The sequence below is a fragment of the Haplochromis burtoni genome, unplaced genomic scaffold (assembly GCF_018398535.1).
Source record: "Haplochromis burtoni strain Fernald_Lab_line unplaced genomic scaffold, NCSU_Asbu1 Contig_197, whole genome shotgun sequence".
Lineage (NCBI taxonomy): Eukaryota > Metazoa > Chordata > Actinopteri > Cichliformes > Cichlidae > Haplochromis > Haplochromis burtoni.
Window position 1 is genome coordinate 1,064,612 of NW_024582558.1, and position 23,577 is coordinate 1,088,188.

At 40.6% G+C, this 23,577-nt stretch overlaps 1 protein-coding gene across 7 annotated transcripts in view; it reads right to left on the reverse strand.

The window, feature by feature from the left end:
- Nucleotides 1-23,577, reverse strand: part of LOC102294786 (SRY-box transcription factor 6) — a 105,655-nt gene that overhangs the window by 74,657 nt on the left and 7,421 nt on the right. For 3 of the 7 annotated variants that reach the window (XM_042226110.1, XM_042226108.1, XM_042226109.1), the window contains exons 2-3: nt 15,379-15,449; nt 12,662-12,744 (exon numbers count right to left, since the gene is read on the reverse strand). The exons of 2 other annotated variants lie outside the window; for them this stretch is intronic. In XM_042226110.1, the coding sequence (XP_042082044.1) occupies nt 12,662-12,666 (5 nt within the window). In that variant the 5' untranslated portion in view covers nt 12,667-12,744; nt 15,379-15,449. The remainder of the gene's footprint in view (nt 1-12,661; nt 12,745-15,378; nt 15,450-23,577) is intronic. 2 more of the 7 variants (XM_042226111.1, XM_042226112.1) reach the window with 1 other exon arrangement.

Below are 23,577 nucleotides of genomic sequence, written 5' to 3' on the forward strand. Positions count from 1 at the left end.
TTGTGTGTCTATTTGTGTGTACAGTAGCTGAGTGATTTGCTCAGTGAATGCGAGGGTCGTAATGTTCAGTGCATGTTGTCTCTTACTACCTCTGGTGGAACGCAGCTTCCACCGACTCTGCGATGCAGGAAAAATTAGAGGAGGGTGGATAGTGGCATGCTGTGAAAAGTGAGACCTGAAAATGTTAATAACCATTAATAGTCCATGATAGTCCTATAGACTGAAACCCATCAGAAATACAATGTAACCAATTTTACTGAGAAATTCTATACCTGTTCTCATTTATGTTGCTTTTTTCTTGTTACTTTTTACTTTACTGAACCTTATTATTGCAGTTTTTACTGCAGTAATGAAATGCAGTTTATTTGATGCATGTAGGTTAATCCAGATGATTTTTTTTTCAAGCTTTCAAACCCAATTTTAAGTAAGTCTAACGAGCCTTCTTTACAAGTCATCCAGGTTTCAAAGTACAGGTTTTTATTCATTTTTACAACTGGCCAGCAGTGCCATCCATTCACAGCCAGATTTAAATTCAGTAGAAGAGTGCGGGTTTTGAATTTCTCAGGCCTTCGTTGTATTACACAGCGATATGAGTGTAAGAGCCCAGACAACCAACAAACAGCAAACCATAATCCACGATCAACTCAGGTTATCCAAACTGGAGCGATGAGAGAGCGATGGGCAACTGGGGAGGGAGAATACAGAAGACAGCCTATATTTAGCTGACAATATTGCTGGTGCTGTGTTTATGAGGGAGCTTAAGACTTAGTTTCTTGGAACTGGTGTCTCATATGGCCAGGAATGCCCAGACTCTTAACTGCCAGTGATTGGGTTTCTCCATGCAACAGTACAAGGGTTTATTGGTAAGCATGGCAAGCAGGTCTTTTGTGATTAGAAAACGGTGTATTTCATGACCTGATCATTAGACAGAGTAGCATGCTATACCAAAAAAAAAAAAGATTCTTTTAGTGCATGACAGAAATGTGGCTGACTTTTTACATTTTTCACATTACCTTCTAAAGCTACACTATGAAACTATGAACACATTTTTATATTTGCAATAAAACCATCACAGTGAAAGAAAAGTGTTGAATATTGAAGCCAGAATGAAAGAAAAACATGTGATCATTTTTCTTTGTGCCACTGTTTTCTAAAGACAATAAGAGACTTGGAGAGTTAGGTGTATTTTTTTAGGCATGTTAGACAGCTGGACATGACAGTATATGTTAAAAATCAATTATGCTCTATAACTAATAACTAATCCTTGTTGTCTTTGAGCTGTATGGTCATAGTCGTCTGCACATTTATGTGTCCTAATTTACAGAAGCAGCTTTTTTTTTTTTGGTCTCGACACGACTCATTAACAAAATGTCGCCTGACACGTAGGCAGAAACTGAGTTATTATGACTGAAAAGAAACAACCTTCCCCCAGTGAGACGGACAAAAAAGAAAGTCTTCCTATGCCGAGGCCCTCTCAGGAAACACTAATGTGATGGTAATGTTACACCAGTACCTGAAAAACAAATTCATTTTCACAGGCATCACTCCGAGGCTCTCCCAAAGCCTTTTCATATTGTCAGATATCTAGAAAAACATCAAGACTTTCCCCTGGAAACGGTTCTCCTGCCTAAGATGTTTCTTGGAAAGTGATACTGGTTAGATTGCCTGTTTGATAACTGAACAGAGCATGCACTGTTGAATGAGAAGTCTTAATTGTTCATCCCCGTGCATTTATAGTTTTTCTGCTTTGTTTTCCGTGTTTGCTTTGGTTGTTGTTGTTTTTGTTTTTTAATGTGACTCCAGGAATCCAACAAGCTGTTAATAGCATCATTATTAAATCTTTGTAATATGCACGTTTTTCACCTACTGTCTTTAATAATCACAATAAATGTATGCCCAGCAATTTTTCCTTTTTGGTTTATGGTCCTTTCTTTCCTTTGCTGTCGATGGAAATTTTTACAACCTTTAGCTCTCAAATGCACTCGGCAAATAAAGTGCTGGTGGTGGACAGCTATCTAAGTCTCCTTCTAAAACGTGGACAGTAACTTAGAATCCCTTTGTGTGTGGAAGAAAAACGAAAACCAGGGTCGGTATTTGGCAAGAAAGCGTTGTTCAGATCTGGCCTGGAACCTGGCGACTTGGCAGAAACAATCAGGCATTGTGGAGCGTGGACGGAGAGGGACCTGTGACAGATGAGAGCGGGAGAGAGAGGGCCCCCTCTTAGAAAAACAGTACACAAAGCGCCATTCAGAACCCAGGTCCCTTCTGCCACTTGTGGAGCTGGAGAAGGGCTCCGACAAAGGCCCCCAACTCAACCAATTGGGTGTAAAATCTCCAGCCGTCCCAGCTTTACAGAACTAAGGAAGTGGGAAATACCAAAGAGACAGAGAATAAGAAGAAAGGGAGAAAAAATCAGGAGAAAGAAAATAAGGACTTTTCTTGGAATTGTTAGTCTTTTGGACAGGCCCAACAAGAAAATAAGGTGAAAGAGACCAAACCGAAGATTTTAAATGGAACACTGAGGCCCTTCTCCAAGTCTTTCTCTGCAAGAAAGATGACATTATCAATGGCATTCGCACAATACCATTTTGCATGTCTACACATTATATGCCACTTTTAAACTCAACAAAGTAACGCAGGGAGACGTTTGCAGAAAAAAGTGCTTGATGCTAAGAGCAGAGCAGTGGGCTAGTTTAGCCATGATGTTTAGCATTTTATTGGAGCATTAAACCACACTGCCACTGTCATTAAAAGTTCTCCATTACGCATGGAAAACTGTAGAAGCCATGCATTTCAAGTTTCTCAAAAGTTGTACATTATCACTGGTGTTTACAACAATAAATACAAGAACACAACAAAGCCCAGCAGAAGTGTTTTGGAGGAGACGTTAATGGGACAGAAACTAAAGCATATCAGTAATGTGTGTTTCGTATAAGACTGTAGATATATGTTTTTTATCACCCGTTTACTGTTAGTTTGTCATTTCTGCAACTTTTTCGTCACATTTTTGTCTCTCCAGAAACACTTGGGTCGTATTTCGTGAGGTTTTTGTGCACTTGTGCAGCGTTTTTTCCTATTTTCCGATGTTTTCTTAAGTTCCAGTTTCTTTGATCTGGCATACGTCAACATGAAATTCTGCATTAGCTTTCCAATAGAACATTCTCATAATGAAATTAAAAGTAGATGTAATATAAAATGAGCTGATATGAACCAGAAAAATTTCTTAAAATTCATGAACAACAAACAATATCCAAACATACTTGATTTTGTTCGTTCGCTTTGCTGAAAACGTAAGGAATTGTTTAGTGACCATCAATGAAGTTCATTGAGAATTCACAGGTGTGAATGGGTGATGTGGTTTCTTTCAATGGATAAATAAAGAAAAAGAGGGAGAACTGGACTTGATGAGAGCAGCTCCCCCAACTCCTAAATCTTATGTCTGTCTGGACTCTCATTAGATCATCGCAGAGCGCTGCAAACAGAGGGCACTGTCATAGGTCAGACATGTGGAATGTGAACACACACATGCTGCCCTGTTTTCTCCCAGAGATTTCTCATCATGGGTCTTTTGCCCAAAATAGAAAAGTTCAATAGCAGCAGCAGTTACCCCCCCCAAACCAGCCAATTTCATCACTGGCTTAATAGCAAGAAAAGCAGTTTTGTTTTCTGAAACTCCAGCTCATTGGATTTCACTTACAGAGGCAGCTCTGTAGCTGTGCAGCCAACAAGTAGCTGTTCTATTTCACTGCTGTAGTTTCGTATCACACGCAAAGGCAGGTATTCTCTGACCTTTTCATGACTTAGGTGAAACAATGAAAGAAGGTATACAGTGGGCGGATGCTGTGCATGACTGTTGGGTCCCAGCAGTGTCTGCATCAATCAGCCATCACAGCCAAATCCTTCCACAAATCTCAGGTAAATAGAACTTATTGTGCGAGTATGTTACACTGAGCGGCTCTGTGTATTTACCACGTCAGAAAATATTTACAACCACAAGGCACTCAGAGGGGAAGGGTAGAAGAAGCATTTAGGCAAGGTACAAAGTACAAGTTTAGCTCTTATTTAACAGACTGGTGTGATTCTAAACTGTAAGAATATAATCTAATAGTTGAAAGAAAGCTTTTTTAAATTTCTAACTTTATTTAAACGATGTCATTTGCCTCTGTGAGGGCAGATGACGTCAATTTTTGTCTGCAACAGACACAACATGTTGAAGGTTTATTCATATAATTGGTTTAACAACTTGGTGTAACACAAGTGGTGAAGATGTTGGTATACAGTTTACATACCAGATATGCAATAGTTTGGAGGCAATGTTATAAATGTTTTTTTAACAGTGCCAACACAGAATTTCCACACTTTCACAAATGAACACAAAGAACACAGGGAAAACCCACACAGGCACAGGGGATAATGCTGCCCAACTAACTTACATAGAAAACATTTTATTTCTATCACGTCTGGAAATAGACCAAACAAACATATTTCTCTACATGAGAGACGGCCCTATTAACTGCTGATTGGTTATAAGGTGTAGTTTGTACCTTCAGTAATATGGTGCCGATGTTAAACTGGTTCCACACAGTGAGATCAGAACTATAAAATGTTCAGTCTGTCAGATGAGCCACTGAAAATCAGTAAAACAAAAACAAAGACAGAAAAAGAAGATTTGGTGGATTTCTGTCATTTAATTAGCATTAACATACCATATCAGGTGCAATATGTTTATATACAATATATTTTAAAATCATGTTAATGATATAAAATTTTACTTGGAAAAAAATTTTTTTTTCCAAGTATCAATTTACAAAACAAAAAACAAAACAAGAAATCCTTCCTACTTTATGAGAATGTGGAAAGAAAATATTTTTATACTCCCCAGCATGAAAAAAATGCAGTTTAAGGATTTCATCTGTCATCATACGGACACCTGGAGCAAACACAGGGTTTGATGTCTCCATTAGTCCTGCTGATGTAAAAATCTTAATCAAAGCCAACGGTGGAACGGTTACCAAATTATGAATGCATCGTTTGTCAAGTGGGCGTAAACACACTTCATTATGCTCTGGGCCTGTGTGTTCGGCCTCTGTACCTCGATGATGCCGGACTAAAACCGCAGACCCCCAGAAATCCAGAAGTGGCCTTAGTGACCAACACTCTCCCTTGTGCTTTTTATTTTTCCTGGCATGTGAACACACCCCTAGGTAACACAAATACAGTACACATATACATTTATCTACTTCATGGCAACGATACAGCGTAAACCAATGAAGAGACCATTGAAAACCAAAGTCAACACTCAGTGGCTCAAAGGGACTGTTTGTCTGCAGCCCCTCGCTCACAGTAGTTAGAAGCCCTGGTCAGTGTGAATATTTTCTGTTTTAAGGCATGCCTCATAATATGTCGCATTAACAAAGTCAAACAGCGGACGTAATTATACCTAAAAATTTATAGTAACAAATACTGAAGGATTATAGAAGTACAAGGTATCTGTATAAGTTGGAAGCTTCCAAAAACTATTAAGAAACAGACTGTTTAATGAAGCACAATGTGAGGAATACAAAGTAAAGTATGTTTTTAATTGCTAATCGTGCTCAAAGGTGTAATTTCTTGTGAATATATGCATGCATATGCATTATAAATATAAGGCCACATCCAAAAGTTGAATCAAAACTATGAGTCTGAGTATTATGTAACTTTTAATAAAACTGAACATTCATAAACGAGCATATTTTATAGTCGGGTGGAAACAAGGCTTACATTATGATGGCAATTACTTGAGGACCCTTGAAAACCAACACACATTTGTTTCTGTTCTGCTCGTTCGTTTAAATGTCTACACCAGCATGCGCTCGTCTATGATCTCGCTTTCTGCTGACCTCTTTACACCTTTGATTTGTATCAGCTTAAAGCACACACAGCTTGCCATATGACAAACACCTTATGTGAGGTATTATGCTACAGTATATATCTGTGTGAGCTGATGGCACTAATTGAAGCAATTACCTTTGACCTCTGGAAGGCACCAGAAACCTTTGACCCCTTTGGGAATGAGCATAACTCCACTGTGATGCACAAATAAGCTTGTTGCACAAGTTTTAAGCCTTGCTGTGCTTTGACCTCCGATATAGTCACTGAGAAGCTGTAAAGAAGGGTGAATCCAATTATCTTAAGAATAAAGACAAAACCATAAAGTCCTTCTTTTTCAGGAAGAAAGACATTAACTGTACTTGAACTCATCCTTAAGAACTGAGTCAATATTAAAGTGTTTCACTCTGCACAGGTGCAACTGGGTGCGGTTAAAATATCTCAGAAGAATGCAAATATATTTACTAAATCAAATACATCAAGGAGATTAACAATCAAATTGGGTTCATTTTCCAGAGGATTAAGTTTCAAAAGTATATTTCAGGGTGACAGCGGCGGTACAAAGTTATCACAGAAGCTTGTGGCGATACAACAGCTGCCCTCACACATGAGTGATCACATTAGCCCAGAGGCAAGCAGCAGAAAAAAGCTTTAATAAGTAATTTTAGGACTCGAGGGTCTCGCTAAGTTTGAGAACAATCATCAGACACGCTCAGACATGTTCAGTGTTCTTCAGTCCTAATTTACTGCATTGGCTTACCCTGTTCAAAGTTATAATTCATAAATTGTTGACTTAAGAGGATATAATGGTCCAGAAGAATTCAGGTCTCAGAAACGCATCACTGATATGACGTGCCGAAAAAACATCCTGAAAAATGCTCTTCATTAGGAAAAAAAGCACAGCAATCCTAAAAAACAGTAAATGTTTATAGCATCTTTGAACACAAGGGTGAAAAGACATAATCAGTGCTAATACCCAGATACAGTGCTCTGAAAAAGGACCGGACGATCTCAATTAGTGACAAATTCCGTTTGAGCAGATTTTCCGCAATAGTATTTTTTTAAATGCGTCCAATGCTTTAAATGCTTAGATCGTGCCATTGTAATGGAAAACCAAAATCCTTTAAAACTTTGATGCAAACAAAAGAATTAGAATCAAACAAGCAGCTCTAGTGTGTCACATCATCTGCAGGAGCGTCCAAACAGGTGGCTTTTAGAGCACCCGGGAGGCGCGAAAGCCTGCTAATCCTAGATTAGGACTGACAAGTCGTTTCACTGCATGTCCCCATTGTAATCCCAGTTGCTGCTCTATCCGCTGACAATAAGCTTTGTTCCCTATCTGAGAAAGAGCTTTGACGATTTGTTAGCATGAAATGAATGCATTATTCAGGCGCATGCTACTTTCAGTCAGTCAATAAAAACATAGTTTTATTCAATTATTAACCATTTTAAATGCATAATGTGTACAGATGGCCCTACCAAGTCATCTTTGCTAAGAACATGGGGCTTTTCTTCACTTCATTTTGATAGTGGCTAACATGTACGCAACATGCAAGGAGTAAAGATGGTGGGAATGTGATTGCATTTTTAATGTATCAGATGCTTATAGATGCATGTAGCCGAAACTGCAAATCCAAGAATATAAAATCTTTACATTTTCCTAAAGTGGAGTTAATATTATGAAATTATCTTTCCGATTAAAGCATACATTGTGTGTCTTCCTCATGCTTTACAGCAACATTGTTGCAGATGTCCGTTCTATGTGCATTTGTGTTCCCTCACATTAACCCTGAAGGTACCAGCAGGGAAGTTTTCAGTGCTGCTTTTTGAATATTTTAAATGTTTCATTCCTTTTTTTTCTTTGTCCAATTGTGTCATTTTTACACTGAATTTACAATGTGGCTCGTTTTACAATAAAAAGCAGCAATAACAAAAAAACATTTCCTCAGTTATTTACATTAACACTTTTTAAATTAAAATGGAAATTTTAAAAAAGGAAATTTTTCAAATGTACTTTTTTAATTACTAAATTCATTTTCAAACTTGCTTGCCATCTGTTTTTTCATAAGAAAGGCTACTTTGTCTACATATGCAAAACCTCATGGTTAAATTGAACATTCAAAACTTAACAGTAACTGTAGAGGTCAAGAAGGCAAATTATTGGTGATACATATATATAAATATATATATATTTCAATGTGTGTATTGTGTGTGTGAAATTATTTAAATGACAGTTATGCATGAAGTGATAGTTAATATTTGATACCTTGGATGAGTCAATAAACACTTGTATACTGTAGCAGAGAGAAATGAAATACTGAAGAGACAGCCCTGTAGCTGGTTTAGAAGAAAACAGGCAATAAAAACAGAATAGGTCACAGTGCATTTTTTTGTCTGGAATATGAAGAATGTAAAAACACATATAAAGCTATACACAGCCACAGCCTTGGGTGTCGAGAAGTGTGCGTGCGTGCTCCAAGATCAGAGCCTCTTTAAACCACACAAAGTATCCATTGTCCTACCTTGCATAGAATATACATTGTTCATGGTGCACAAGGCCTAACTTCAAACTAGGTTGTTAATCTAGCCAATCACAGCAGTCGATGTTCACAATGACTTAAGTCCTTGAAACAGGGCAAATATTTAATACTAAGGTGGAGTTGATCGTTCCAGAAAGACTGATGTCAGCTGTGGACAGTCTATCGATTGTGCATAATATAATGAAATCCATCTTACATTTGTTTATCTGACTAGTGGATGATATGAACATTCTGGCACACAAGCAACACGAGACATGTTTTCAGTTAGTTTGCAATGGACAGGAAAAGGCAAGTATAGCAGTAAGACACAGAGAAGAAGAAGGAGCTATAGCACGTCTTCCACTGGAAAGCAAAATAACCACGGGCAATGAATCAAAATAATTTACAAAAAGAACTTGGATTGGGTGGAGCGCTTTATGCGAGTGTGTAAATATCCCTCTCTGCTTGCTCTCAGTTCGTGGTTGGACTTGAATGTGACGGTTACTCGTCCAGCTGCTTGATTTTTATCGCTTTAAGTAACATATCTGGACAAAGGTCTCACGGGACCCACACAAGAATTTCACAGTTGCTGGAAGGGAGCAATGTTTTTAATACGACAGAGTTTCTTTTCTGCCTGGTGCCACTGGATGATTCTCGTCCTCTGTACGCTCGCTCTCTCTCTCTCTGTACAGCTGTTTTACTCTCCATCACAGCACTGGGCATGCAGGCTGTAAATCACAATTAGGGGGTTCATTAGATATGGCTGATTTATTAAGACCCAGGGCTTGTCTCTGAGCCTTTCAGCCATATATTAGCTAACTAAAGATCTCATACATAGTTATGAGACATGCTGTTTACTGTATGGCATATAGGGTCATATGCCAATAGACATTAATTATTGAGTAAGACTCCATAGGTTAAATTAATAGCATCCAGGCGATAAATCATTTGGATTTGTGTATTTTTCTTCAGCGACGCCTGTGTGGCACGCTTTTTTTCTGCATATCTGAGCGTGTATCTTTTTTATATAACAACAAACTGGCAGCAGCATCAAAATCTGTCTCTATTATCAGCAAGCAAACCGGCATTTGAAAAGGAGCCAAGTATTTTGGAGCCTTATCCAAAGGCTTTGACAAACATGCTCTAGAGCTGCTCGCCCTCTTAAACACAAGCACATAAATTTGGCCTGCATTCATTTCCCAGTTACTTCAGTCTTAAGTGTCTCTGGTATACATAATACAGCATTGTTACCCCCGTAAATTATCGCATTGTGTGTCAGCTTTTGTCAATTGCCTGAAAACACAAACCTCGATAAGGTGGTGTACATACTCTGAGTTATTTCAATTTAAATGTTCCGGCCTGCTATGCTTCGTCTGCCTGTACTGAATGCCTAAACTTAGTAAAGTACATCAGAAAAGCATTGCAAAAACATCCTGAAACTGCTAATCAAGCAACTTTTGATTTCGAAAACAGCCTTTCACAAACTTGGGCTGCTATCCAAAAATTGCTTGTGTTATTTCTTGTTCCTCCTTACATACCAGCATGCCTGCTCATCCCGTGTCACCTTATAGGCCAAGATAGTCCTATGATTAGTTACAGCTTGAACAGGTGAGCTTCAACTTGTCCAGACCTACTTATAGTGAAATCCTATTGTTAAGAATAGAAGAGGGTTTACAGACACAGAATAGATGGGAAGAAGCAATAAACAAAGTCTTGATTCCCTCAAAACCCTCACAGTACTTAAAAAGACGCTTATATCATAAGATCAGTCGGACATAGCCTAACTGCATATAGTCGCCTGCAGGATAAAATGAAGCTAAACATCAGCTACGATTCTGTGTCAGGTGAATGTGTGTGATGGAGTCACTCATGAAGGCTTTAATTTTATGTAGCATTTGTAACATTTTGGTTGTGTCAGTTTTTCATGATTAAAATGCTAATTATTATTGTTGTTTTCAAAATATTAAAAAAAACTGTAACATCAGCCAGTCATAATTTCTCACCATCAAGTTTACAACGTTAGATGGAACCTGTGTATATTGAGCCCCTTTGGTTTAAAAAAAATGTTTTTCAACACCAACGTTAAGCTCCTAAGACTCATAAATGCATGGAGCATTTAAAGGTTACTAATCTGAGCACAGGCATGTACTTGGAAACTCAGCACATACTTTCTTCTCGCTGACTCTTGCTACATAACTAATCGAGGGTGACAGAGAACAAAGGAGAAGATTAGAGGATTTAACGTGCGACACACAGCCACAGGTCAGCAGGAGGTTTAGTCTCTAACTGTGATTATGGGCAAGCAGGTGTCATCAGAAGAAGTAGCCAAAGACAGCGCATCTATGCCCTGCTGAACTGCTTGTTTCAGTCCCAGTGGGTCAGGCCTGCGACACAAGAATGTTGTGTAGCTGGGTAAAACTCAGAGACATTACTTAAACCACTGACACTGCTTGACTCTGACAGCTCCAGTCGGTGTAAGCCTTTGTTTGGTACTAAATAAACATTCAAATTTACTCCAAGGACTCTTTTATTACAGTGAAAGGCGCTGTCTTACTACTGCATGCCTAATATAATATGAATAACAAGCTTGTTATTTGTAAAACCGAAGTGATTCCTTGAACTTAAAATCTCATTTCAAAGTCCTTTCTGAAAACTTTCTGTGTATAAAGTCAGATGAATGGATTATGAAACGTGGCTCAGTTTTCAGCTTGTTGTCTCACGAGCTTTGAGAACATTTGTATCATTAGCTATAGTCGTCCAGCTACTTTATCAGCGTGGCCTCTAATTGCTCGACGGCACGGTTGATGTTGACGCTAACCAGGAGCGATGTCATCCATCCTCTCCTGCTACAATGGGGGTCATTGGATTAAGTTCGAGCAGGCTTTGTTAAAAGCTGGCGCAAATCTAATCAAGGGAGAGACCTCAATTATGCTAGCATGTACTTAAATGATCAGATCACTAAATTTGGAGGAGGGGGTTGGCCACTGCAGGAATGCAATCAGCGGCCATTAGGGCAAGTTAATTTTTGCTGATGGCAGCTTTCAAATGAGATGCAGGATTTTACTTTAATGAGAATACTGTAATTATGAGGCTGCTATGCTGTTGTGTGATGCTGCAGTGAACTGTATTCAGGGTTGCTTAAATTTTGATCGTAAATATAAAGCTGAGACAAGTCTCTTAACAGCAAGTGCTTGCACTGCAGGAGAGCCATTGTTGCAGATGTGCTGTTTGCTTTTTGACCTTCCTTCTTTCCACCTACACAGTCAACACAACATTCAAACACAAGGTATTTAAAACCCACTGTTTTTAATGAAGTGTTGAAGGAAACCAAACAGCTGGAAAAAAAACCTCATTCCAGCTACGGCATGTTCAAGAATGCAAAGTGGTATAGAAGCATATTGTCTGGAGAGAATAATACGCTGGATCACTGTGATCTAAGGACCCGGTGACATCTCCTGTAGCACAAACCACAACAGAGAGGCTGACCCTGGCCTCAGACCTCCATGACCCATGGCAGGTAAAACAGAAACCAATCATTCTTAATGTCAGTGAGTTTGCTGGCACTCCTTAACAGGAGGCCCGAGGTCTGAGTGTAGCAGCAGTTACCAAAAAAAAAAAAGATAAAATGGGCAAACACGCATTGGAAACACTTACAGTCCAGACACATATGCAAATAACCATGAGCAGGTTCCTTTCCAGTATTTTTTTTTTTGAGTGGAAATTTGCACATAAAAATCACACAAAACCTTTGACACCTTTTTTAATCTATGAAGAAATTCTTAAGTAGCAGCTGAAACACAAAGTGAATAATGGGAATAATGAAAGTGTTGCTTCATTTCACAACAGTTCAAGACAAGATCTGGATATCTGCAAATACTGAAATGTTTCTGTATATCGATGCAAAATGATTTTGTAACTTTTGCAGCAACAAATGTTTATGAATATTTTTTGCTGCAACTGCGGAAACAAACTCCCAAAATGATAAAGAGTTACTGATTACTAATGGAGCCAATAGCAGAGGAAATGCAAGAAATATTCCCGTGTGCTAAACCTTTTTTCACAGACACTCGCCACTCATCAGTAGTCTGCAGTTCAACTTTGCCAACTGTGTCTCTGATCCAGGGATTAAAGTCAACAGCCTTCCATGTGAAGCAGGATGTGGATGTAAGAACCAGCTCGATAAATCAAAGGTTAAAATATAGATCCAAACTGAGGTCCCTCTCCTACACCTCCCTGCTTTCTCCCTCTGCCTGATCATCCAGCTTGCGCATTACCTCATCAGAGGAGGATCTGCCTAAAGCCACAGCGGTCACACAACAGACAAAAGCGCTCATCTCCAGGAAGCCGCTGCCGCTGCCTGTGGTTTTGGAGAGAGGAGAAGAGAAGGGAAAAAGTGACTAAGCCCCACGGCTCCTTTCTTCTCTCTGCAGACTTAGGGATAAACGGAGGGATAAAGCACAGGGGGAGATAATATTTAGAGCAGGCCCCATTTCAAGGGCAATAGAAGAGAGAAAGTGGGGTATGAGCTTGGGTGGTTTGGGAAGTAGCCACAAGGGTCGGTCTATAATGTTACTGGCAGAGGGCCTTGCACCATGGACTTATGTGTAAGTGGGGAGGAACTGCTGCTGGCTTGCCCCTGCCTTAAAGCCAGGGCTGCTGCAGCTCCACGAGCCTCTTCAAAGAAAACCAGATGGGTCTCTGATGGGATGTTGATGAGGCATGAGTGTGCAAAACACCAACGCGCATACAAGCACAAACACATATAGGAAACAACAACATACATAACACTCACGCATATGTACTCTAGCAGTTCACTTCTCTTTTCCCATCCCTGAAAATGTCCTTTTAAGGTATCCTGTCCACCACAGAAAAGTCATATGTGTGGATGAATCAGAACAGTAAACTAATTGTACAACTTGAAGAGGACACAACAGAGTTCTGCTAACATAAGATTAACATGAGGTTAACTGCGTAATGTTAACTAAGCAACACTAAATGTTGTTAGATGCTGCCCATTAGCAGTAATGCAGCTGAGTTCTCACACAAAGCTAAAGTCAAATGTCGTGGAGCAGATAAGGACATTTTCCTGGGGGAGGCCAAACAGGTAACCTCAGTGGGTTCATTAGCTTATTAGCTCATTTGTTTACTACGAATCATCCCAACAGCTGCTTGCTGTCTGGTAACTTGTCTAACTCTTTGCAAATGACTTCTATTACAGCAGCTATGTGTAACAACAGAGCTCTGAACACAGGGCTATCATTCTGCATAAAGTGGTCTTCCTTACTGCTCATTACGGCTCTGATTGAGATTTTCAGAAGACCACACTAATATCGCCTACAGCTTGAAATCCCGTGCCGTGGACATGGTGTGTCAGTTTATGGGTATATAAGCTCTGATCCTAATTCCCTTATGGAGCATTAAAACATTTTGGATTCACCAAAAAAGGAAGAAGAAAAATGTAGTTTTCCACACACTAAATGTGAACACGCAATAATTGACATTATCCTGTTTCACATTTGGAGGACTGCCCAGTGACGCCACAGACACATAACTGCTCTTCTGATCATTCGCTGGATATTTATAGCAAGTTAAGGCTTCAATTTTTGTAACTCAAGCACACAACATCCTCTTCCTTCCAAAGTCCTGTGAAACAAAGATGCCATAAATCATCGCTGTCACGACAGGATTGGTACCCAATAAAGACTGTGATTTTGTTACGAGGGTCCACTTGTCATCTTACCGTTATGTTATTGGATTTGAAAAGCAATTGCATGTTAAAAGACAGAATAATTTGATTTTGAGTTTGCAAATCAGCTGATGAAATTAAGGATGTTTGATAGAATTATAAGCGAGCCTAAGTCACCTGGGTTTTTTCCCCCAATCTTTATACAGTTCCTTACTTCAGCGCTTTTATCTATGACAAAACAAAATCTGTGAAAGGATTCCACAGAGCCACAATATTGCTCCCTAAATTGCTCTAGTTGATCATTCTTTTTAGTTTAACCAAAGTGGTGCTTTCTTTGATTTTTACTCATACTTCAGAGGGATGAAGGGGTAAGTACACTCAGTAATCAATCCATCCATCTTCTTAACCACTTTCTTCTCTCTTTATCTTTCTTTCCATCCGTAACCTGGCTTATTTATCTTGTGACCTCTTGCACTGGTCCCATACCCAGGTAGCAAACCGCAGTTCTAGTTTGTGATAAAAGATGATCTGACCTACCAGTGACACAAGGGGCACTAGACAGGGCCTTAATAGGTATTCTTAAACAGGAGGATTAGCCAGATGGTCAGATCACTCTTTTCTTCAACCTCTGCCATCTGTACATTTCATATGTCTCTGCTGAAACCACTGAGATCAGCCCCAGCGACTTCACCCGATTAATTTAGGCTAGTGTTACCTGCAGCACTATTTGACTCCAGATATAATCTTTATTGCTCACAGAGAGAAAGTCCATTAAAAGGCACACTGTAGGTCCCAGCAGTGAGAGGTTCCTGGAGTGATGCCTGTGGGAGCCTTTAAAAGACCCCTTTCTTCACCCAAGTGAAAGCGGCAATTGAGGACACACAGGACAGAACACTACCAGGAGTGGAGGACTGCATTTGCTGCGAAACAAAATCAAAAGCAGTCTGTCTGTAGCAACGGAGGAGTGAGAGGTGGCTGACAAGCAAATAGCTGGATACAGTTTTGTTAACATGGGCTAGCATTCACACACACACACACACACACACACACACACACACACACACACACACACGCAACTCAGGTAACACAACCACTGGTGCAAAACCTGGCATGTTCAAACACCAGCGAGAGCCGCTCTGTGCTGCTCTGCCAAAACAATAGTGTTTTCTCTGCAACAGCTTATCATCTGCCTTGTTACTGAAGCTGTTATCCGAGGTGCCAAGCAGTGGCACAAAATCACAAAGAAGCTGGCGGTGATACAGTGCAAGAAAGTACTTGTCATGTCAATGGATGAGGAAAACTTACAGAAATAAGAGGCTTCAGCTCCAACACCCTCTTCACACTTAAGGATGCACTTTAAAATTCATGAACATCACCTAGAATAGAGCAAAACAGAAAAAAACAAGGAATATTTTGTCAGATAACATCTATGATGAGATGAAAACTGACATTTTATGTGACCCTACAGGGTGACAGCCTTGCCATGCAAATCAGGAAATATTTTTCAGTGCTACATTTTTTGCATCACGCCAGCAATGGTTTGACAAACTATGAAAATTTGAATTGGGATCTGTTCTTGGAGCACAGTGAACACTCTCACCCCACCTGGGAGCTCTCTGTAGCGGATGTTCATGACAGAACAGAGCTCCTGTATCAAGTCCGCGGCAGACCCAACAGAGGATCAGTGTATTTCTTTCGCAGCACTTTACCCTGCACAAACAGCGGCGCACACTGAGCCACGCAAAGCCCAACAAATGACAAACAACGTGATTCTTGTACGCGGCTTTGAAGTTTAAAAAAAAGAAGAAGAAATTGGCTGAAATCTGTCTTAATGTGGTTAGCGATGTCTGATATTTTCTTTTAAAAGCTGATTCCAGCGAGAGCACGGAAAAGAAATCTCTCATCAGGTGGACAGCTCACCATTCCTAAAATAACCCACTCTCACTCTCGAAGCTAACCGGGGGTCAGCCTCATTATAGCCTCACTCACACACACACACACAAGTGCAAACCACAAGCAGTCATTTGCTAAACCGGATAATAACAAATAATGACAACACTTTGAAGGTACCATGATCAGGATGGAGTGAGTCATCACTCTGAGGGAGCCCTAGGATGAGAGAGAGATAGTCATAATTAAGAGAGGAAGGTCATTAATTTATGAAAGAAAGAACTGACCAGGATAAGGAGGCTCTTAAAGAGAGAGTCTGTGCAGACAACGACAGACAAAGCAATTAAACACACCAAAGCAGCATTTTTCTGATGCCGCTCATCATCAAGTCACCCAAACACAGCATCTAAGTGCTACAAAGGGGGCCATACAAACACCCCTTTGATTCTACCATTTGAGTCTAATTGAGAGCAACGAAGAAAAAAGCAAACACTGGGCTTATATGATCTTTTATTCATGTCTTTAATCAGCCAAATGATTCTCTCGTAGAAGCATTTTTCTCTCAGGGCACAATTAAATCGGAATCTTATTCTGAATGGAGAAAATCAAAGAAGTTCTGATAATAAAACTGATAACAAATAATGGGTAAAAACACATTTTGGTGAAACATCCCTGCAAACATTTCTGTAAGATGCAACTCTCTTTGTGTGTCTCTCTGTCTTTGCCTTGAGCAGCCACTGACTCAAAAAGCCACTTTCTCAATCAAGTGACTGCGAGTTGGATTCCCCTGAGCAGCGTTCACACTCCGCAGCTCTCGCTGACCCGTCTGAACACGTTCCAGATGTCTGCAGAACCAGTTATTCTGTTTCCTCTCTTTCTTTTTAACCGACCCCCCTCTCTCTCTCCCTCTTTTCCCCCGTCATTCCTCCGTCCACACACCCTGCCACTCATCTGCAGATGGCAGATCTGACACCTGGAGGATGCTGGGTAATCGGAGAGACAGCTGGCTGTCCAGTAGAGGAGCACTGCCGCAAAAAAATGCACAGACTCAGCAAAAATCCTGTGTGTAAGGACCCACTGGCTTATGCTGGTGTGCGTGTTTTCTGCAGGATTTCTGCACATGTCCACATGTGCATATGCAATGTGTAAACAGTGCTTATACCCAACGGATCTGCTATAAATGTGTGTACTGTAGAGCCTGAAATATAAAAGAACAAAAAGAGAGCTAGTCATCTGAAGTAAATTAATGCAGGAATTATTTACCCAGTTCTTCGCTGGAAGCAGTGAGCACTCAAATGGACGTTTATAGACCAGGTGACACACACTGGCTGTTTTTATTTTTTCCTTTAATACGTTGTGCTTGCACACTCATGCTCAGTTGCTGCTCTTCACCACTTTGTCAGATCCTCATCTCAGGGAGGACCTGACATAGGAGATCCAGGCTATAGAGCCATTCCAGGCTTCTCCTGACAACTGCAGGAAGTAACAGCTACCTTTTTGGCCCACTGTCCAACAGCTGTAAAATGGCACATGTCACCCTACAGTTGAGCCAGCTGCAGCGGGGAAAGTGTCTGATATTTGCAATAGATACTGAAAGCAGCAAAACAAAAGGTCTGAGACAAAAGACAAAAACCAAAGCTGTGACATTATTGCATTAGGGAACTTTTTTTTAAGAAAAAGAGGTGAGCAATACCGTGCACGAAGATACCCTGTGTTATGTTCACAGCGAGGCCAGCACCTGCACAATGAATGCACGCATTCACGCAACAAAATATGCGCAGTCCCAAATGTTGTCTTGTTGCAGCTGTCAATGCCACTTGTGCAATCGTGGACACACTGGAGAAAGAACAATGGAACTCTATTAGGCGGAAGCGCTCTCAATGAGCGTGGCGCTGCATGAGGCTCTGTGCTGCCACTTCCATGTCTGCACCGTAGGAAACAGTGCATGGTTCCAGCTAATCATATGGGCAATTAAACCAAAATGAGGTTCACTTGACCCATAAATGATGCACTTATAGCGCACACTGCCTCTCTGAGGGCCACTGGCCATGTCATCCAGGCCTTGTAATGTTTCAGAGATTTTTTTTTTTTTAGTATTTTCACTCTGGGCCCGTAAGAAGGGAAACCTGCTGTGTGCAACTATTAGCACTGAACTCTTAAATCTGTGCACTATGAAACTGTGACAGACATATAGACAGTGCTTCTGAGGTTGTATGATTCATTCACAATCACAGTTTACAAATATTAGTTTGACAAAAAAAACTTTTGCACAAATTATTTGTTCTATGAATTTCAATTTTTAAGAATACTGCTGCTTTCTTTACTCTGTCCTTGAAGCGTGACATCCTAAATGAAACAACGTAGCTTGTACAACAAGCCCTAAAGCAAAACAATGTGCTGCTACTCCTGCCTTTCGCTAAACTATACACACCTAGATATTCAAGCAATAAAGGGAATATGGATGGATGGATGGATGGATGGATGGATGGATGAGATGGATGGATGGATGGATAGATGGATATGGATAGATGATAGATGATAGATAGATAGATAGATAGATAGATAGATAGATAGATAGATAGATAGATAGATAGATAGATAGATAGATAGATAGATAGATAGATAGATAGATAGATAGATAGATAGATAGATAGATAGATAGATAGATAGTGATGTTTAGACTGCTAAAACATTTAGTTAAGTCGAGGAATGGATAATGTTTCCTTATTATGTCAGCAGGAGAAGAAAGGATTGAAGTCTTGCACGTGGGTGGCCAAACTGCTACAGAATTTTTTTTACATTTTTTTTTAAAGGTGCAACAAGGGAAGGGGATGTTTGCATGAGTGAAAAGCCTTTGTGTTCCCTTCACGGAATACCTGGGCGAACATTACAGTAGCTTAAGTGACAACACGCATTTCTCTCCCAAGTCGCTGTTAACATGAAATATTGCTAAAGTTAAAGGTGGGAGGGAGACAGAGGACAGTAGGGGCAAGCGCCAGCACATATGTCTAAACCTCACCCCTCTGCTCACCACCCTTAGGAGATTACATTATGGTGCTCACCATTGTCCCGCTTCTTCAAGACAAAGCCTGTTCCACTGTGCAAACAGCGCGCCTTGGAAAGATTGTAAAAACAAGAGGTGAATGTCAAAGGCAAAAGTGAATAGGATCTCTCCCTTCTTTTGTCGAGCTGGTGAGGTATGCACAAACACATCGCTGCGTGACAGAGAAGAAAGGAGGGCCTTGTGAAGGAAGGAGCTGGAAGAAGTTGGAGCGTCTTCGCATGAAAAGGCCAAAACCGTGAGAAGTTGCCTGCTTGACTCCTGGGCCTATTGAAAACTCCCATACGCAAGCATTTGGATGAAAGACCCCCAGAATACACAAGACATTACTCTGAAGACAAAACACAAAGAATGGAATGGTGACCTCTGGATGCCAAGAACACAGAGACTGCAAAATGCTTCTGTGTCCAAGAGAAGAGAAAAAAAACTAGCACACAATAACATAGTCATCAAGAAACATGTTAATTTACCCCAAAATGATATCAGATGCATGAAGACACGCCAGTCTTTGCAAAGCTTCCAGTGTCCCGGCCTAAAATCAACCTTGTCACGACCCAAACAAGGCTTTAACTGTCAGGGGCAATTAATGAGGGCGACCTCAGCTCCCTCTAATTTACAAGGCCAGCGCCAGTCTGTAATTAATTGCTGCGTGCATAAATGTAAATGAGTCCACTGGGGAAGTAGAAGGAGGGGGGGAAAAAGGGCTGTCAGGCCAATATTCCAGTGGGGAGCAATCTGCTAGAGAGGGAAATGATTTAGAGGACAGCACACAAATCTGCTGCTCCGTAAAACACGAAGAAGCTGAATGTGAGGGGAGACTTGTTGAGATGGAGGGGGTGGTCGTCAGGATTGGTAGAAAAAACAACGGGAATAACTGCGGTGGCAATAAATATCAACCGCTTTATTCCAGTTGTCTTTTCTCCATACGTCCGCTTCAAAGATACGGTTTATCTCATCACCAGAACAAAAAGAAAAACACCATCTCACACTGCTCCTGAGTGCTACTTTGTGGTAAAATGTTTCTTTCTTTTTTCTTTTTTCATGCACACATTTTATTTTATAGAATTCTAAACCATGATGTCAACATTTATTACTTTATTTCTCCACAGTTCTGTAAATTTTTTTGACCTTTCAGTTTACCTCTCTTAGACTTAAAATTTCCTTTTCAGCCTAAAAAAAATAATCACGGGTTAACACACGTGCACACGTTTGCATTTGGGTTGCACCATCCCAGGAACATCTTGTGGGCGTCACAACGAACTTTAGAGGTGGAACTTTAGCAACTTGATGCGACCTCTGACAAATCATTATCCCAACATGTAACCGTTATGTTCCATAAGATTTTGCTGAATATTTCATTCTCTCCGCGGCATGACTCACTCCATCGTCACCGTCCCTAAGTTAGATCTTATTCTCTGGCACAAAGGGTGGTGAAGCATGTCCACAAAGCACATGAAAAATCAAAGAGGAGGCAGGCAGAGGAAACATGTATGAAAATTACAATAGCCGCTGTCATGCATAAATCTCCTGCACAAAGGGCCGCCTCTTAACTTCTTTTGTTTGGTCCATAAACAAACAGGTACAGGAACCATTGTCTGGTCAAAGTTGCACAAATGTGAGGAAAAACAAACATTAGATGCACAATATAGTGCAGAGACAGCTAAAGACACAGGCATGCGCACACACACACAGACGTGGCGGGCGGCGCAGCAGCTACAGTAACATCTTTACAACATAAGCTCCTTTTCACTACAGCGCTCAACAAAGGCAAATGAGATTTTTCCTACAGCGGGCCTCCAGCAATAACAAGTGACATCACAGGCCCGTCTATGTATGTTTCCCATATTTAACGGGGAGAAACAGCGTTAGCTCCTCCAGAATGATACTAAACAGCTTGCTGAGGCAGCATGTTTCCCTCTTGCAGTGGCAGGCACCATCAACTTGAAGGACTGAGGCAAAAGGCCATTTCATTTTGTCACACAGAGCCAGTGCGACTGCCCTGAGCGCTTCTTTGCCGTGTTTAATCATTTCATTTAAGTTCCTCTCAAAATGTGCCGTTCATGTTAGATACCATCATCAGGTGGGGCTCCTGAAGACCCTGATGGCTCACAGCAGAGTAAACACACACAGTGCTGCTAACACCAGTCACCATATCGTGTGTATTCTTGTGTGTGAAACCGTCCAGCGTAAATGTCAGCAGGTGATACTGCTGTCCACCCAGCCATCTAAAATGCGTTGGCCCGAGTGGAGGAAACCTGATGTCTGAGCTCGGTCAGCTCGATACCCGAGCCAGCGCCACTCCTCTGCATCTCGTCATCGCTGAACACCACACACCCCATTTCTGCTAATCCAACAGTATGTACAGAACATAGCATGCCATATACAAACAGGCATGAGCCAGCAGAGCTTGTCAGGAGCATGTCGTTAATAAATACACACATTAAAAAAGGGGGATGATCCTTATGTGTGTATGTTATGAAGGCAGGGCTCTGCCTTTTCTATTCTGAGCCTCACAGCTGATATCTTGTTTTCTCTCTTTTTTTCTGTACTGCTGCCTATATCTCTCCACTTTGAGCCCAAGTGGTCACCACCATCCTATGATGACAACGGCTCGATTAAAGACTTCTTTATGGCTCAGAAACCATGGCAACGCCCTGTGTAGACAAGCTGGCTGATGACCAATTGGATTCGGTCCTGGGCTCAGCGGGTGGGACCATGTCATCCTGGCCCTCACTACTTTACCACAGGATCATTTCAGAGGCCTCGCACCCCGAACCCTGCTTCCACGCCCCATTACTCCAAACCACTACTAGTGGTAAAAGTGGAGGTTACCCAGCCTGCATTTAGAACAGCGTGACGCTTCTGCAGATGGGAGGAGCAGGAAAGGACCAAATCATAAAAGCAATGTAAACATGAACCCAGAATCCAGCCTCCCTGGGTTTGTTTGCAGCTGTTTCTTTCTTCTTCTTCTTCTTTTTTTTTTGTTCTTTAACTTTAAAGAGGTTATTAATCTCTCTCAGGTTGTGCGGCAAGGAGAGGGAAAATAGAGTGACACTGGCTATGCGGCAAAAAACTACAGATTCCTGAAAAGGCACGTCCCGATTGGCTTCCAAGGAAACTGTGATATATGCTGTTAAGAGTGAAACTATAACTGACAGTAATTTTCAAAAAGGAGTTCTGTTCTTAATCAGCGTGAACAGCACCGAGGGCAAATTACGAGCAGAGTGGAACAGATCAGACCCGGAGTCACCAAAAATGTAGATTCAGATTTCACATTTAATAACTCATGACCACGTATGCACGGAAATGACATCTCAGTGGAATCTACTGTGTTGTGCCGTAAATTATCTTATTTTAACAAAATAAGAAACAAAAAACTAATGTGCAACATAAACCATAACTATGGTCAGAATACAAGAGCAAAATGACCTCAAATATAAGTGAACATTTAAAGGGGCACTGTGCGATCTTTACATCGGTTGTCGTGAAAGTCAAAAAGGGTTTAATAAGGATACACTTCTGTGGGAAACATAGTTTCCCTTATTTTTCAAACTTGACCCAAATCATCAACTTAAGCTCAACACATCTGAGTTTCTGTTGCTTCGGTTTGGACAGTTTTTACACTTTCTCCATTATGGAAATAACCCAGTTATTTTAAAAAGAACTTATGCAAGTTTTTCTTGCTTGTTTGTTTTTCTTGTCCATTCCTTTATCCAATCAGATCATGATACGTGTTTACAAAACAGGCTACAAACCATAGATGATAAAAAGATGGATAAAGCTTTGGGTCATATGGATAAAACTTTAATTCTGGTCATTCTAAGTGTCAGAAACGAGGATTATCCAGTTCACTGAACGTTAGCCAATGAGCATGGATTTCAACTGTCCCACCCCCCTGCTTGTCACAACTGGTTTCAAAACATCAAAAGACAAAAAAAATATTCATCTCAAACTTTCGTGTCACAGTGGCTACATCCATATTTTACACTGTCTATCCTACAGACCTTTTTTCTATCCATGTCTCTATTTCTTCAAAATAGACCTAATTACTATGTAAATTTGTTTCCAGTTTATTTGTTTTATTATTATAGTTTGTAATTAGTTTTTTACACTAAAGTAAATTCAACTTCAAAGTATTGAACTAAAGTAAATTCTTTGCTTAAGGTCTGAGCCAAATAGAGCAGTGAAGTTGTGACAGCACTCCCTGTATGTTTTGATAAACGCGTTGTATGCCCAAGGATGCATATGTGCGTCTGAGTATGAACGTGTGTGGGGCACTGTCCTATAGCCAAAGTACACATGCACAGTAGCGTGTGGTTCTATTTTGTCAGTATGAGCATCATTTGCCACTTTCAGCTGTTCATCAAAATGCTCTCAGAAAGGTTCATGGACAGCACAAGAGGACTTTCCTCTTGCCACAAACACTTCAACACATTTCTTTTTTTCCCCCATCCTTGGACAGACAGACTTGCAAAGCAAGTTCAATATGAAACTTGCCGTGTTGTACTAAAGTGGCCCTGGAAGCAATCTGTATTAAAAATCAGCAGATTTTT